Genomic DNA, 17,253 nt, shown 5'->3' on the forward strand with positions numbered 1-17,253 from the left:
ATAAACAGGCTTAGAAAGAAATTAGGGAAATGACACCTTTCAGAATAGTCACAATTAATATAAAATATCTTGGTGTGATTCTCAACAAGCAAGTGAAAGATCTGTATGACAAGAACTTCAAGAAGGAAGAATGAAATCGAAGAAGATCTCAGAAGATGGAAAGATCTCCCATGTTCATGGATTGGCAGGATTAATATAGTAAATATGGCCATTTTGCCAAAAGCAATGTACAGATTCAATGTAATCCCCATCAAAATTCCTACTCAATTCTTTATAGAGATAGAAAGTGCAATTTGAAAATTCATTTTTAATAATAAAAAACCCAGGATAGTGAAAACTATACTCAACAATAAAAGAACTTCTGGGGGAATCACCATTCCTGATCTCAAGCAGTATTACAGAGCAATAGTCATAAAAACTTTATGGTATTGTTACATAGACAGGCAGATAGATCAGTTGAACAGAATTGAAGACCCAGAAATGAACCCATACACCTATGGTCACTTGATCTTTGACAAAAACCATCCATTTTCAACAAATGGTGCTGGTTCAACTGGGGGTCAGCATGTAGAAGAATGCAAATCGATTCATTCTTATCATCCTGTACAAAACTTAAGTCCAAGTGGATCAAGGACCTTCACATCAAACCAGATACACTCAATCTAATGAAAAGAAGGAGGGAAGAGTCTCGATCACATGGGCATTGGGGAAAATTTCCTAAACAGAACAACAATGGCTTATGCTCTAAGAACAAGAATCGACAAATGGGACCTCCTAAAACTGCAAAGCTTCTGTAAGGCAAAGGACAATATCATTAGGACAAAATGGCAATCAACAGATTGGAAACAGATCTTTACCAATCCTACATCTGATAGAGGGCTAATATCCAAAATATACAACGAACTCAAGAAATTAGACATTAGAGAGACAAATAACCCTATTAAAAATGGGGTACAGAGCTAAACAAAACATTTTTAGCTGAGGAATATCAAATGGACAAAAAGCACCTAAAGAAATGTTCAACATCCTTAGTCATCAGGGAAATGCAAATCAAAACAACACTGAGATTCTACCTCACACCAGTCAGAATGGCTAAGATAAAAAACTCAGGTGACAGCAGATGCTGGTGAGGATGTGGAGAAAGAGGAACACTCCTCCAGTGTTGGTGGGATTGTAGACTGGTATAACCACTCTGGAAATCAGTCTGGAGTTTCCTCAGAAAATTGGACATTGAACTACCTGAGGACACAACTGTACCCCTCCTTGGCATATACCCAAAAGATGCTCCAACATACAACAAAGACACGTGCTCCACTATGTTCATAGCAGCCTTATTTATAATAGCCAGAAGCTGGAAAGTACCCAGATACCCTCCAACAGAGGAACGGATCCCAAAAATTTCATCCATTTACACAATGGAATACTACTCAGCTATCAGAAACAATGACTTCATGAAATTCATAGGCAAATGGAATGAACTGGAAAATATCATCCTGAGTGAGGTAATCCAATCACCAAAAAACACACTTGGTATTCACTCATTAATAAGTGGATATTAGACAAAATGCTCAAATTACCCAAGGTGCAAACCACAGACCACAGGAAGCTGAAAAAGAAGGATGACCAAAATGCAGATGCTCCCACCCCTTCTTAAAAGGGGGAACAAAAATATCCATAGGATGGGATATGGAAGCAAAGATTAGAGCAGAGACTGAAGGAATGGCCACTCAGAGCTGCCCGACATGTGGCCCATATATATACATACACAGCCACGAAAACTAGATAAGATTGATGAAGCTAAAAAGTGCATGCTGAAAGGGACCAGATATAGATCTCTTCTCAGGGACACATCCAGAGCATGTCAAATCCAGAGGTCAATGCTAGCAGCAAACCATTGAACTGAAAACAGGACCCCCTTTGGGGGAATTAGAGGAAGGACTGAAAGAGTTGAAGGGGCTTCCAACCCCATAAGAGCAACAATGCCAACCAACTAGAGCTTCCAGGGACTAAACCACTACACAAAGACTATACATGGACTGACCCAGGGCTCCAAAAGCATATGTAGCAGAGAATAGCCTTGTTGGGGCACCAGGGGAAGGAGAAGCCCTTGGTCCTGCCAAAGCTGGACCCCCAGTGCAGGGGAATGTCGGAGCAGGGGTGGTAAGGGGGTGGATAGGGCGGGGGACACCCTTATGGGGGAGGGGTTGCGGATGGAGGCTTATGGACAGGAGACCGGGAAAGGGAATAACATTTGAAATGTAAATAAAGAGATATATCTAATTAAAAAAAAGAGTGGAGCAATACTACAATATTATTAAAAAAATGGAGGAAAAGCTCCCAGGGCCTATTTACATCCACAACCCAGTTGAGCTACATTTTGGTAGATTTAAAGGAATGAAAACAGTCCTTCTCAGTGCCTTTTCTCTGGAGAACTTCTTTGCCCTCTGCAACAGTGATCCCACCCTCCCAATCTTCTGGGAAGCTGTTGTTATCTCAGCCTACACTGCATCAAAAATGAAAATATTTTACAACTCGAAATGTGTAAGCTTCCTTCTCTTCATTTCCTAGTTTCCTAGTCTTCTTTATGTAGTTAATATGTAACTTTTAAATGGTGGTTTTCATAATTTTATGCTTATGCATTTATTGCTGACTTACTTTTCTATAAAACAAAATATTTGGCTATTTAATTTTCTTTGAAATAGATATCCTAGTGAGTTGATACTACTCAAGTTTCATTTTCCCCAAACTGCCTAATATGACCTCATCCTATAAATAATGTTTTAGGAACCAGGGAAGCAGAGCCCTGCTGTGAGACAGTGTCTCCTAGAAATGACTGAGAAGCTGCACCCATGAAATCTCAACATGGTTGCCTAAACAGACCAATAAAATAACAATGCCAGCTGACATGCCAGTGCAGACGGAGAAAATTTCACAAGTCCATCTTCCAACAGGTGACCAATGGCTTCTGAGGGAGGGAAAATCAGTTTTCTTGGGGATATAACCCCTAGGTTACCCAGTGTCAAGTGGTCAGCCTTAAACACATATATGTATGGGCAACACTGAATGGACTCAATAGATTATATAAATAATAATGACTGCAGAAGAGGTCATGAAGCCAAGAGCAAGGAGAGGAAGAGAGGCACTATAATGAGAGGTGGGGATAGAATGAGGTAAATATACTATACTCATGCTCAAAATTCTCAAAAACTAATTGGGGGTCTGGATGTGTGCACCAGATTTTCTCTATCTCAACTCTTTCTGCTATGAGATGGTGAATTTTTCTTTGTGTAAATACTATGTAATTTTAATATAATACCATAATGACAACTTTGATATCTACTTCATCAAATTCTCTGGCCTTTCCCAACATTATAGGACTTCTCAGATTTCGTGGCAATTTCTTTCTTTCTTTTCTGTTTTTTCGGAGCTGGGGACCGAACCCAGGGGCAATTTCTAAACTAGTTATCTTCTATCCATGTGTATTTTAGGGCAGTTTTATTGTGTGCCATTTATAATAATTTTTTAGTTCTAACAGTTCTATTGTTGAGTTATTATTAAAATTGGTACTTACATTTGACCAAATGTATTCAATTCCCATTGATTCAAAAAGTGGAAATTCATATCCAAATAGCGCTGCACCAAAGAGAGCCGCGAAGATACTTAAGGTGTTTGCTATAATTGCTATTATACGCTGCAATAGTTTTAAAAAAAAGTCATAGGTAGAATAAACATGTTTAGAGCACTATTTACTGTGTGTGTACATATGGGGATTCTCTGTCTTTCATCTCACCCTAGACATAGTGGGATTGCAGGTGTGTCTGGCTTACATTAGTTCTGGAAATTTCAGTTCAGGTGTTCATGCTAGTGCAATGACCATTCTACCCATTTAGCCATCTTCCTACCTCTCTTGTCCTAAAAACAACCTGTAAAATCTGACTTTTTGCAAGTGTATTAAGAGTGGTTGCTACAAAGACTTCACTTCAAACTTGTCTAGAAGTTAGTAGCATAAAGGTTTTATTTCACAACATATTTCAAAGTACATGAGCTCCTCACTATACAGTGTTTGCAATGTGCTAAGCACTGGAAGGTTACAACAGGAATTGGAGGAATGGCTCAGTGATTAAAAGCATTGGCTGCTATGCCAGAGGATCCAGGATCAATTCTCAGCACCCACACAGCAGCTCACAACTGTCTGTAACTCCAGTGCTGGGGGATCTGGTGCCCTCTTCTGAGGACACTGCACACACATAATGCATAAACATACATGTGGACAAAACACCTCCACACCCACAAAATAAAATGAGAGACAAAGGAGAAGCTGAGAGTAATGATAATGGGGGAGAAAAGTGATATTCTGATTGTTATGTAATGAAATTTAATAAATATCCTATCAACGGGTTTCAAGTTCAGGAATTGTCAGACTTATTTGTGCCACTTCAGTATTTCATCCTTTTAGTGGTTTCCAACTTCCCTTGAAACAGCACCAACTCTTTTAAGTGGCCTGAAGGACACTATATCAGCTATGAAGAAAGGCGTACCACTGAGGAGGAGCGTAAAGAGTTGCATGTATTGTATATACGTGTGTGAGAGACAGTCGCATGCTATCCAGGAGGATGTGCTTGTGGTAATGGGAAGAGGGGTGACTTAACAACAGCAAACCAAAGCAAAGGACTGAAGGGGACACAGGAATTTCAAGTTATCCAGCAGAAAGTTCTCTTCCTACTTTAAAGACTTACTTCATTAGTTTATTTCTTCTCCCATTTTCATGCTCGCATAAAGAAGTGTGTGTGTGTGTGTGTGTGTGTGTGTGTGTGTGTGTACATGTACACGTGCATGAGAAGGCCTGAAGTTCATCTTATTCACTGAGGCAGAGTATCCCAATCAAACTTGGAATCCACTGACATGGTTAGTCTTACTATCCAGCTTGTTTTGGGGATCCACTGCCTTCCGGGGATGTAATAGTAGGTGATGCTTCTTTGTTTTGGATATTTGAACTCTAGTCTCATATTAGTTTAGCAAAGGGCTTTAACAAACCACCACCAAGTCATCTCCTTAGTGCCCTCTTCATCAATTTAATTTTTAGTAAAGGAAATTCTTTTAAGCTTCTGCTATGAAAACCAGGAGGAAATCCCTCTCTGTTCAATCCATGGAAACTTTCCATGGCCCACTCAATCCTAAGGATTAAGAATCTAAGTCTGATCAGGTGTGCCAGTGCACGCCTTTAACCCCAGCAGTGGGGAGGCAGAGGCAGGCGGATCTCTGAGTATGAGGCCAGCCTGGTCTACAAAGAGAGTTTCAGGGCAGCCAGAGGTATACAGAGAAGTCATCTCGAAAAGCCAAACCAAGCCACCCCTAAATCCTGAGAAGGGGCATCTGTTATATTTCTTTATTTCCTCAACTAAGAAGATCATTTATAAAAAGTAGTAAGCTTATCTGTATATAAAAATACTGGAATGATGCCAGCTGCTTCCAGAGAAGGGACCAGGCTGTCTTTGTATAGAAGGCTTTGCTTCCTTAGGTAGTATGGAAGGGGGGAGGGGCGGCAGAGATGTTTAGGTTTACCAAAGGCTGCAGACTGTGGCTTGGAAATTACAGTCCACAGTTAGACTCTCCACACCACCATGCTTCAGGAGAAAGAAACAACATGCTTGGTGAATTCTTTGAAAACCAGCCAAGGGGCCATATTTACTCCTATCTGCTACCATGGCTACAGCACAACAAAACAAGACTTCACACAGAGACAGAAACTGACTATGAGCTGGCACTGAGTCAGGAACTAGGAAAATCTCAAGAGGGATGCCTAGGTCTTGAGGTCACCTCTGCTGTTGCTGTGGAAGAGCAATGCCAGATGTGAATTCTGTGTACACTTGATTGCTGATACTTTGGGGTTACAAGCTTAGAACAAGGACTAGGAAGGAATATAATGTTAACAGTGGCTGCTTAGGTGATGGTAAAAGTTAAAAAGGCAAGGAAGCCAAACTCTGATTCCTCACAGTCATAGTTGCCAAGCTCCTTCTCAGCAAAGTAGCCTTTATATGCTACTGTTCTTAGGGGAAAAATATAAATCTCTAGCTGAAATAGAGAGCAAAGGGTTTTTAGAGTTTCTCTGTGAAGCTCTGGCTGTTTTGGAACTTTATCTGTAGACTAGGGTGGCCTTGAACTCACAGAGATCTGCCCACCATTGCCTCCCAAGTGCTGGCATCACAGGCATGTTAGCAAAGCTTTTTAGCTTGCTAGTGTTCTCCATGTTTTCTCAGATTAGCATGAAGCACAGTAAAGTACTTTGCTCAGGGTTGCATAGCTAACACAGGAGCCTTCAGAACCAGAATCCATGCGTGTGAGCTCCCAGAGTTGTGGCTAACCAAAAGGGGTGGGCAGAAGTGGGTGGGGAAGTTCTAAGTGGGAAGGGTACTGTACCTCACTGGGGGTGTTCTGATTGCCTCTATCTATCTATCTATCTATCTATCTATCTATCTATCTATCTATCTATCTATCTATCTATCTGTATTCTGGTGACATTCTATAGACCTGCAGAAGATAGCTGTTTTTCTACAGGTTATTTTTTTATCCTCTTTCTTAACAGTCATATGTTGAGTCCTCTCTCCTCCTCACTTTTCTTTGTTAACTTGACACCAGCTAGAGTTATCCAGGGGAAATAACTTCGAGTGAAAAAACTGCCTCCAACAGATTTTCTGTAGGCAAGTGTTTAGAGTGTTTCCTTGATTAATGATTGATGTGGTAGGGCCAGCTCACTAAAGGACAGGTGATGCCACCCCCGAGTAAGTGGTCCTGGGTTGTATAAGGAAATAGTTGGAGAAAACCACAAGAGACAAGCCAGTTAGCAGCATTCCTCTGTGGCCTCTGCTTCAGTTCCTGCCTCTAGGTTCTCGTCTTGAGTTCTTTCAAGGATAGAATGTGACCTAAGTATTATAAGATGAAGTAAACCATTTTCTCTCTATGCTGCTTTTGGTCATGATGTTTCAGCACAGCAATAGAAACTCACCTAAGGCACCGACTAAATACCTTCGAACTTCCATAACTTTCTTTCTCAGCTCTGAGGCTTTTTTTTTTTTGTGATTAACATCCCCCTTTAAATGCTTAGCCACCATGCAGGCATTCATTCCATGGAAACTGTTACATCTGTCTCCTTATTTGCCCATTAAGCACTTTTCCCACACTCCCCCCAAAAAAGACACACTGGTGTGTGTGTGTGTGTGTGTGTGTGTGTGTGTGTGTGTGTTTTAAAGAAAAATTCAGTGCTTTTTTTCATCTGAGCATTTGGAAGAAGTTTTTTCCCCCCCTCAAAAGTCTCAGAATCATCAGTAGCTCTTCTTCTTTGTGTAATGAAACATTTTTGTCTGTGGGGTTATGTCCAGCTTTCCCACATACCTGATATATTGAAGAACTACCCTGGGTTATACTGCTGGCTCCCGAGTTGATGAACTGTGGGAAGAAATCTGTATTGAAACACCCATACTGTTTGGCCCATCCCCTAACTCTAGTGCCCTTCAGACGTCTAGACTATTCCCGAGTTTTATGAAGAAAGTGGCATTGAAATGAAAAAAAAAACTGTCTTGGTTCTAAGGGATTCCCTAAAAAAAGTGGTTCTACTTTTTTCTGTTATAGAGATGAAAAGATGTCTAAAAGTTGTTGATCATTCCTTCGATCAACACGTCGGTGATGGGACTCAGGAACTTCTCAGTAATTGCTGCTCAGTTAGCAAGTTAATGACCAGAAGTATTAAAACAATGAGATGGCTACCGTGGCAGGTCTCAGCTACAAGAATACTCTTTCCACTCAAAATATTAAAGGGGGAAAAGATCACTACAAAATGGTTTTAGAAAGCATTTGATCTGAAAATCAAATGGCTTTATTTTTATTTTATTTTATTTATGGTGGTTTCCTCAATCGCTGTGATGTCTGTGACCTACTGGGAACTAGCTAGAAGTGTGGTTCTTTGTGGTTATTTTACATTGACTTTACTTCCTGTGGTATGTCTTCCAGCTGCAGAACTCCCGGAAGATGATCTAAATATCCTAAGAAGAAGATCAAGAGCCTCTCAGCCCATGAGGATGCAGTCTGCTGTGAAAGCAGAGACACCTTACCTTGGTTTAAAGAAAACCCTGCTGTTTTACTGTGGGGCATTCTGTCAGAGTTATTTAAACTCTACAGACATAAAGCAGGGAGTGAAAGGCTACTGCATTTGATCCTTGTGGCAACATTGTGTTGATGAGGTAAAATGAGCTTAAAGTACCACTGGGCTATGCATGATGCAGGGATGGACACGCCATTGAATCAGATTCGTGGTTAATTTCTTCCTTAAGCATCCTGTTTATGTCTTGGGCCTAGGGCTCTTTCTAGACACTTTGCAATTGGAGAGTCATTGTATCATTCCAGTTTAAGTAATTGCTCTTTCCTCCACACACTTCTTTCCAGAAAGTTGTCAGTTTTGCAGTGCCTTCAGAGGTAAATCCTCTAAAGAAATGTCTGACAATCAAAGAAGTGAATGCCAGACCACTGGCTTAGTGAAATGACTACTATGTCTCAGAAGCCTTTTCATAAAGCTCAGGGACTGGGTTCCACTCAGACCTCTACTCTTTTAAAGCTCCATCTTGGTGGTGGAGAGCAAGAAAGTAGAGGAGTATTTATTGAAACCTGTTCTCTGCAAAAAAAAATTCACCCTTATATTAAGCTTTCTGCTTCTCGAGACTTGTTATCAAAGGGAAGTCAGTTGTGTCCCAGGTCACATGACTTCTGCATAAATGACCCCTGATTAACAAATTTCTTTTGGATTGAGTGCCTCTGTGGACTAAACTAGCTAGGGGGAAGTCATGGCTTTGGGCTTCCTCAAGTATAATTACTTTTAATTGGGCATGCTCCTGGTGGACACTTTGATAAATATACCTATGAAAGTATTAGGAATCTCTGTTTAATCTCTCCCCATTCCTCTTGCTCCCTGCCCCCAAGGTTCTTCTCTTCTTTTTCTTTTTGTAACTTCTCCAAAAATTGCCTCTATTTCCCTAGACACTAAACTCTTGCTTTTGGATTTTCATCCTGAAAAGAAAGGCTTTATAGCTGTTATATACACAACCATGCTCTTTAATAGTCTTCTTAATACAACTCCTTTGAAGTCTTTTCTACCTGCACATCCCAGCCTCTTGAAGTCCTTATCGAAACAGGCAATAAACACAAAAAATGCTCAAATGAGCACTGTGAATCAGCGATTGAATCTAGTAAACTGTTGACCATAGAATACTCTACTTGATCAATTTGAATCAAATAAATAAAAATCAGTAATGCCACAGTTTACTCACCAATGCTCCAGACACAAGCAGGTAACAGATGCTAACCAGCATAAGTTTAGAACCAATACTGTATTTCTTGTCTTCTACATGGTACAAAGAGATCCAGAGAGTCGCCAGAGCATTGTGGATTAGGCCAAGCATTATTTGAGCAGCCTGCGAGAAGAGAGAGCCAGTGTTATTATTCAAGGTCACTCTACTAAGGATGGTTTCAGTCTGGGCATCTGAGAAGTCTTGAACATATTCTGTTTGCTCTGAATATTAGTGTATTCATCAAGGCTCTCTAGAAAAGAATAATCAACAAGAAACAAGATGCTAGTTCTAGTCTCTTCAGGATAATGATATAATCATGGAGTCTCCGGACACCATTCCACCCTATTCCACTGTCCTGCTAAAACTTTTGCTTCAGGATGGTGAGTGTTCACTGTCTCTGAGTATCAAAAGAGTTACATGTCAGGGAGGAACCACGGTTGAGACAGATGTGGCAGACTGGTGTAGGTCATCTTTGCTTGAACAAGAATGTTTTTATTTAACAACAGTCTTGAGGGACAATTATTTTGATTTTTTTTTAGGTGCTTCTAGTTGATTGAATAGCAGAGGCCTATTGATCTGTCTTTCTCAGAAGGATGGCCTGGCTAAGAGACAGCTGTGGCCGTGGGGACCTGGAAGTGTCTCTCTGAACCCTGATATCCTTTCTAATTTTTTTAAAAAGGCAGACTGTAGTCAGCAGAAGGCTTATCTCTTGTCCTTCCCTGAACCAACGAGGAACTTTTGACCTTTCCTTCTTTCCCTCTTACCCTCTTATCTGGAATTTGAACTTCAATTTTGCCTTATTACCTTATCCAGTGTTGATCTTTGCCACTGGAGAATGAACAAGTCTTAGCCTTATTTAAAAGAAAAAGGTAGTATTTGTGAAGTCCAAAACCTAGCTAAGGACCTCTTGACCTATGACAAAGATGGAGGAAAGTGTGGATTGGTTATTGCGCTGATTAGTTTTTTGTCAACTTGATAGAAGCTGAGGTCATCTGAGAAGAGGTACCTTCAGCTGAGAAAATGTTTCCAACATGTAGGCATGTATGGCAGTTTGTGGGACATTTTCTTCCTTTGTGACTGATACGGAGGTACCACCTCTGAGAAGTTGGTCCTAGGGTGTATAAGTTGGTTGAGTAAGCTGTGAAGAACAAGCTAGCAGGCAGCATTCCTCTATGGCCTCTGCTTCAGTTCCTGCCTCAAGATTCCTTTCCTTGCCTTCTACTTAACTGTAGCCTACAAACCAAACAAACCCTTGCCTCCCCAAATTGCTTTTTATTATGGTGTTTCCCCCCCCCCCACAGCAGTGGTATAGAAAGAAAGAAAGCTGAGGTAGGTATGCACAGCCCAAGTACGTATCCTATTCACTTGATTGCTAAAATCCTCTTGTACTGAGTCACAATGGCTTTTGCTGAGTACTGACATGAGATGCAAACATTTTCAATTTTCTTTTGCTTATTTTTAAATAATAATGCTTTCCTAGTGTCTTAATTACTTTTTTCTGTTACTGTGTAAAGAAATGTGTGGCTGGAGAGATGGCTTAGTGGTTAAGAGCATTAACTGCTCTTCCAGAGGTCCTGAGTTCAATTCCCAGCAACTACATGGTGGCTCACAACCATCTGTAATGGGATATATAGTGTATATGTATAAAATAGATAAAATCTTTATAAAGAAAAAAAAGGAAATGTGGCTTGGTGGGTCAAGTAACATCTACAACACAATGAACAACTCAGGTTGTGTGGCAAATTGGTAGACCATGCTTAAATGTTCAGTTTGTATTTAGGTGCAGTAGAAGGCCAACTGTTCCTTAAAAGGACAGCAGTTATATTCAAAGAATGGAAAGATTTTGCTCCATAAAATGCCGCAATAAATTAGTAGGTATCTGGCAGAGGCTTCAGGAAGTAAAACCACCCCACATCAGCCAACCACATTTCAAATACTATTGGAATGGTTGGATCCACTAGTACAGGGATGATGCAACTTGCACATTAGCCTGGATTTAAAGCAGTCTCCACCTGTTACAGTACACACACATGCTCCTATCGGCCTTTTGGATAGCTTTTCAAAAAGGCATGATAAACACTGCCAAACACTGCCAGTTCATTGTTTCAGAATCCACTCCTTCCAAATTTTTGACACCCTTTCCCCTCTCCATTTCTTTTCTTTTTGAGATGATAATTGCATCGTGTTCCTCCTCCTTTCCCCTCCTTCTCTGGTCTGTGTCATTGACTTGGGATTCTTTCCCTGCATCTATGTCTATAATTTGAAACGTTGATGCTTTTCATGGTGTCACACATGTCTACAGGTCTAATAGATTTTGAAGAGAAGCTGTGGATTAGTCTTTCGTATCTGTATGCTTGTGATGAGATCTGGGCATGAGAGCTTCTTTTGTTAGTTCTAAGTCTGATACTGGCAAAGCGGATTGGGACAGAAGAGAGGATGTGTGGGTGGGTTGGGTCCCGAGGTTGGAAATGGCTTGGGGAGAATGGAGTCAGGTGGATTAGGAGACTGGGCTGGTATACAGGATGTGCCTTCTGGTCTAAGCCTTGAGTGTAGGTGTGAATCTATATGCAAAATTTGGATGTGGTGTGTAGGAGAGATCTGTGGATTAAGGGGTTAGGTGAAGTAAGCTCTGGCAGAGCAGTAGAGATTGGCTGCCACATGGGCAGGGACTCAGCCAGGGTGTCAGATGTGAGACTCAAGCTATATCTGGTGGATTGAGGAAGGTATGTGGATAGGGAGTGAGGGGTAGAGGCACAGGGCTGGATTCTGGAGAAAGATGTGAAAGATCTGGCTTAGTAGAGAGGTTGGATATTGATGTAAGTTTTAATGCTGTTGGCTTGGACTGAAATGTTCAAGGACCCATAAACATGGATGAGTATTATGTATAAAGTATAGCATTCTAAATTTGGAGATTGCTGAGAGGGACAGCATTAGTGTGTTATATGATTCACCCAGGGTTGAGTGTAGGGAACCACATAAGACCTCAGAGTTTAAACAGCCTCTTCTGGCTTTGTATTTGAGATGACCATCTGCCTTCTTCTTTTATTATCTAGAAACACTGCTTCAAACCATTTCAAACAAGGGTTACCAGCAAAGGCAGAAAATAAATATCGTCAACACCTCTAACCTATGTATGTTTCCTAAGACCAGGATTGATTGGAATAATGTTGAAGAATTCAGGAATGGTATATGAATACATGTTTTGTGTGACCAATTAGCTCTGGTCTAATTTTCTTCACTTCAAAACACATTTATCCACATTTATCCAATTATCCCCAAGGAGCTCATTGAAAATACTGTCAATACTTCTACATTTTTATTAGTAAAAAGTAACACTATTTGTTAATCAGTGTAATGCTTAGTGCTTACCCCCATTGCATTTGTCTCTTCTTTTAAGCGATAGGTTGTTGTATTTTTATTTGTTAGCATTTTGACTTAGATATGGGATCAAAATAATAGAGGATGAATGGGCTCCTTTTCTGTAAAGACATACAGGAAAAAAGTAATACTAATTATTTTTGAGGAAGGCATTTAAAATGGAAGTTCTCGTTTGACTACCACATAATTACTTGAAAATAGCTTTATTTTTTTAAAACAAATCAAGTGACACATTGATTTATATTATGCGTTTAATTATTTTCTGGATAAAACCAAGAGCTACCTTTCAGATTATTCCTTCACTATGGCCTTTACTGAGATAGAGTTGTTTTGAAAATTAAGAAAACAAAAAGTGAGTACGTGTGCGTGTGTGCGTGTGTGTGTGTGTGTGTGTGTGTGTGTGTGTGTGTGTAACTTCATAGGTGAGAATAGGGTGTTAGAATTCCTGGATGTGGGTGCTGAGAACTAAATTTAGGTCTTACCTAAGAACAGCAAGTATTCTTAGCTACTTAACTGTCAGCCCACACCAGATATTTTTAATATAGTTATTCCATTCTCATGGTCTTTATTTTTGTAGGCATTGCCTGCTCTGATAAGTCCACTGGGGTCCTGGGTTCTTGACTGATTTTTTTTCTGTATCTTAAGAACATGCCATGACTACCATACAACAAATAGACAGCCAATTCTAATTAAGCCAGTTGGTGTTCCATTTACAGTCAAGTATATTTCATATTAAGATAACACATTCTCTTTCTTGACTTGCCTCTTGAACAAGAAGTAGCAGAGCTGCCATGCTGCCTTATGAAAGAAGAACAAAAGGAAGGCAGTGTTGTATTTTCATTAATGATAATGCTAAGGATAAGGCTAGTAGCTTTTGAAGAGCTAATTAGTAGGTGATGGTTCAGAGGGTAGCTGAAAACAACTTAATTTTAAAAAAAATTTTTTATTAGATTTATTTCTTTACTTACATTTCAAATGTTATTCCCCTTCCTGGTTTCCAATCAACTTCATTACTATACCCAGCTAGTCTATCTCAATTTCATGCCAGGGGACTTTATACCATGTGACTTGTAGAACATCTCTTCACTACGTGGGAGGAGCATCTCTCTCTAATTCACCAATAATGTGGATTGTGTGACATGCTTTGACTGAGAATGACATGTTATTCATGTAAAAAAGCTTTGACTTTTTTTTTTAAACATTAGAAGTTTCTGTTACCTGTTTTTCTCATATTTCTTTGCTGTGAGGATACTATATCTTGGAATTTTTCTGTTTTTTTTGTTTGTTTTTGTTTTGATGTGGATACCAGAAAGAGGAAATAGTGAGATAGCCCCTAGTCTACCACCAGCATTGAGTAAAACTCCAGTAAGTGGGACAAGGGATGATTGTTTTTCTGACACTGAAATAGCAACACTCACTAACACTCTGGTACTAACATTCTAGGTCATATGGAAGGATGATATACAGGGGAACACATTGACAGGAGAAGGTGGAAAGCAGAAGACTAACACTTAGAAAATAGGGGTACCTTTACATAATACAAAAATAGCAAACCCACTACATGGCTGGGGAAGTAGGTAGATGACAAATCATCTTCACTCTCTCTCCTCCAAAGCCAATCCCCAAGTCTCATGCCTTACTCTGCAGAAGAACATCTGCTGTGACCTGCCTTCCTTTCTCCTCCTATCTCCTGAAGATCATGTAGGTCTTCTCCTACAACCTCCCTCACTGCCCCATCCTTTTATCTCAGCAGCCAACTACCACAGGGTCAGTCCAGGGAAGCAGGTAGCCAAGCTTCAGATTTTCACTCTCTGTCCTCATCTCCAAACCCAATTCCCCAATTTCATCTCCAGCTCTGTAGCAGAACACCTGTTGTGAACCCGTCCCCCTTTCTGCCATAGTCCCAGAGGACTAAGCAGATCCTTGTGGCATACTCTGTTTTCTTCCCCCTTGTTGACTCCTTTAGCACCCCTAGTGCAACTCTATCCCTAATGTCAGATATCAATACCTAGAAACACATTCTACCTGGAATGTCTGATTGGCAGGATCTCAGAAGCACTTCCTATCAGGTAACCCACACTCTTTTAAGAACCAGAAAGGGCATCAGAAACCAGGAAACAATACATCAACTGAATAAAGACAAGACTAACAGCACATAGAATTATGATCATCCCAAACTAGGTGACAACATAAAAATATAACCAACAACAGCCAAGATGATACATTTCCATTAGAGCCTGGCAACCCTACTATAATCGACCCTGAGAAATGGAACAGAGTGGAAACAAAAGACAAGGACTTCAAAATAGCGCTTATGAATAGATTAGAGGTCTTTAAAGAGGGAATAAATCAATTAAGGGAATTTATGACAATACAAATAGTGGAAAGAAATGAAGAAAATAGTTCAAGACTTAAAAGCAGAAATAGATTCAATAAAGAAAATTCAAACTGAAAGATAAAATATTCCAAACTGGAAATAAAATATTTAAGAACTTGAAAAAAATCCTAATAGAAAAGCCTCACAAATAGGATACAAGAGATCAAAGAGAAAATCTCAGGCACTGAAGGCAAGTTAGAAGTAATCTAAGAATATATCAAAATGATCATTTATCACGATCAGGTAGGCTTGATCCCAGGGATGCAAGGGTGATTCAATATACAGAAATCTATCAATGTAATCCACTTTAATGTAATCCAATATAAACAAATTCAAAGATCATCTCATTAGATGCTGAGAAAGCATTTGACAAAATTCAACATCCTACATGATAGAAGTTTCAGAGATCAGGAATTCAAAGCCCATACCTAAATATAGTAAAAGCAATATACAGCAAACCAGCAGTCAACATCAACTGGAGAGAAGCTTAAAGCAATCCTTCTGAAAGCAGGAACTAGACAAGGCTGCCCACTCTCTCCCTACATAGTCAATATAGTGCTCAAAGTCTTAGCCAGATCAATCAGACAACAAAGGGAGGTCAAAGGGATACAATTTGGAAAGAAAGATGTTAAAATATCACTATTTGCAGATGATAGTATACTTAAGTGACACCAAAAGTTTCACCAGAGAACTACTAGGCCTAATAAACAACTTCAGCAAAGTGTCAGGGTATAAAATTAACTCAAATAAATCAGTAGTCTTCCTCTACTCAAAGGATAAACAGGCTGAGAAAGAAATTAGGGAAATGACACCGTTCACAATAGTCCCAAATAATATAAAATACCTCGCTGTGACTTTAACCAAGCAAGTGAAACTCAGTGGTGGGATAAGGACACCAACCCACAAAACTGTAGATCCCAAATGTTTCCTAACTAAAAGAAATGCAGGAACAAAGATGGAGCAGGGCCTAAGGGAATGGCCAGCCCATGATGGGCCCAACTTGAGACCCATCCCATGGGCAAGCACCAATCCCTGACACTATTACTGATACGCTGTTATGCTTGCAGACAGGGCCTAGCGTAACTGTCCTCTGAGAGACTCCACCAATCAGCTGACCGAAACAGATGCAGATACCTACAGCCAAACATTCAACAGAGCTCAGGGACTCTTACAGAAGCGTAGAAGGAAGACTTGAAGTCCCTGAAGGGGATATGAACTCTACAGGAAGACCAACAGTGTAAACTGACCTGGACCCTTAGGAGCTCACAGAGAAAGAGTCACCAACCGAAGACCATGCATAGGCTGGACTGAGGCCTCTAGCTCAGATGTGGCAGATGTGCAGCTCAATCTCAATGTGGGTTGTCCAACAGCTGGACCCAGGGCTGTCCCTAAAGCTGTGGTTTGTCTGTGGACAACAACTGGGCTGCCTCGTCTGGCCTCAGTGGGAGAGGATTCCACTAATCTTTCAGAGACTTGATGGGCCAGGGTGGGGGTGTGGGGTGTGGGGTGGGGTGTGGAGGGGAATGATAGGGGGTCAGGGGACACCCTATCAGAGGATAAGTGGAGGGGTTGAAGGAGACAACCTGTGAAGGAGCATCGATCAGGATGTAAAATGAGTGAATAAATTAATGGAGAAATAAATCAAACAGCAAAATAAGAAGAATTAGTATTGAAATGATACTGACAACCTTGCCACCGGCCACTATCAGAAGGAACTCAGTAAAATAAGGAAACTTAAATTATTGCAAATCCATGCTACATTAATAAATAACAATTTAAAAAAGTTAAAAATAAAAGGTATTTCAAGACAAATGACAGAGAAAATTAATCATTTCCAAGTGCAGTAAAAATACTTCTAAGAGGGAAGGTTCTACAGAAACAAGGGCTTATAAAATTGCTAAATCATATTCTAGCTGTTTCTGACCAGTTTCTGGTCCACCGAGATGTCACATTTTTTATGTGTTGTGTGATATTCACCCTCAACACTGCAGAATTTAAATGCATTCTGTGTGACACATCCCTGGAGCTCAATGGCAGATGAAGTCTAAGCTTCTGTGGGCTCTTGGTGTTTGTAACAACTCAGGGAGACTGGCTTTTGGTTCCGGGTATCTGAGGTGACAGGCGTTATCTCTCATATGGGCTCATGCCACGTAGAGGTTTAGT

At 40.3% G+C, this 17,253-nt stretch overlaps 1 protein-coding gene across 6 annotated transcripts in view; it reads right to left on the minus strand.

Moving 5' to 3' along the window:
- Ms4a20 (membrane-spanning 4-domains, subfamily A, member 20) overlaps positions 1-17,253 on the minus strand; it is a 47,392-nt gene that overhangs the window by 29,288 nt on the left and 851 nt on the right. For 3 of the 6 annotated variants that reach the window (XM_039101337.2, XM_063280076.1, XM_063280070.1), the window contains exons 2-4: positions 12,705-12,814; positions 9,315-9,458; positions 7,390-7,443 (exon numbers count right to left, since the gene is read on the minus strand). In XM_039101337.2, the coding sequence (XP_038957265.1) occupies positions 7,390-7,443; positions 9,315-9,458; positions 12,705-12,764 (258 nt within the window). In that variant the 5' untranslated portion in view covers positions 12,765-12,814. Of the gene's footprint in view, positions 1-3,571; positions 3,692-7,389; positions 7,444-9,314; positions 9,459-12,704; positions 12,815-17,253 lie in introns of all 6 variants that reach the window. The other 3 variants (XM_017590305.3, XM_017590306.3, XM_039101338.2) reach the window with 2 other exon arrangements.

The sequence above is a fragment of the Rattus norvegicus genome, chromosome 1, assembly GCF_036323735.1.
Source record: "Rattus norvegicus strain BN/NHsdMcwi chromosome 1, GRCr8, whole genome shotgun sequence".
Lineage (NCBI taxonomy): Eukaryota > Metazoa > Chordata > Mammalia > Rodentia > Muridae > Rattus > Rattus norvegicus.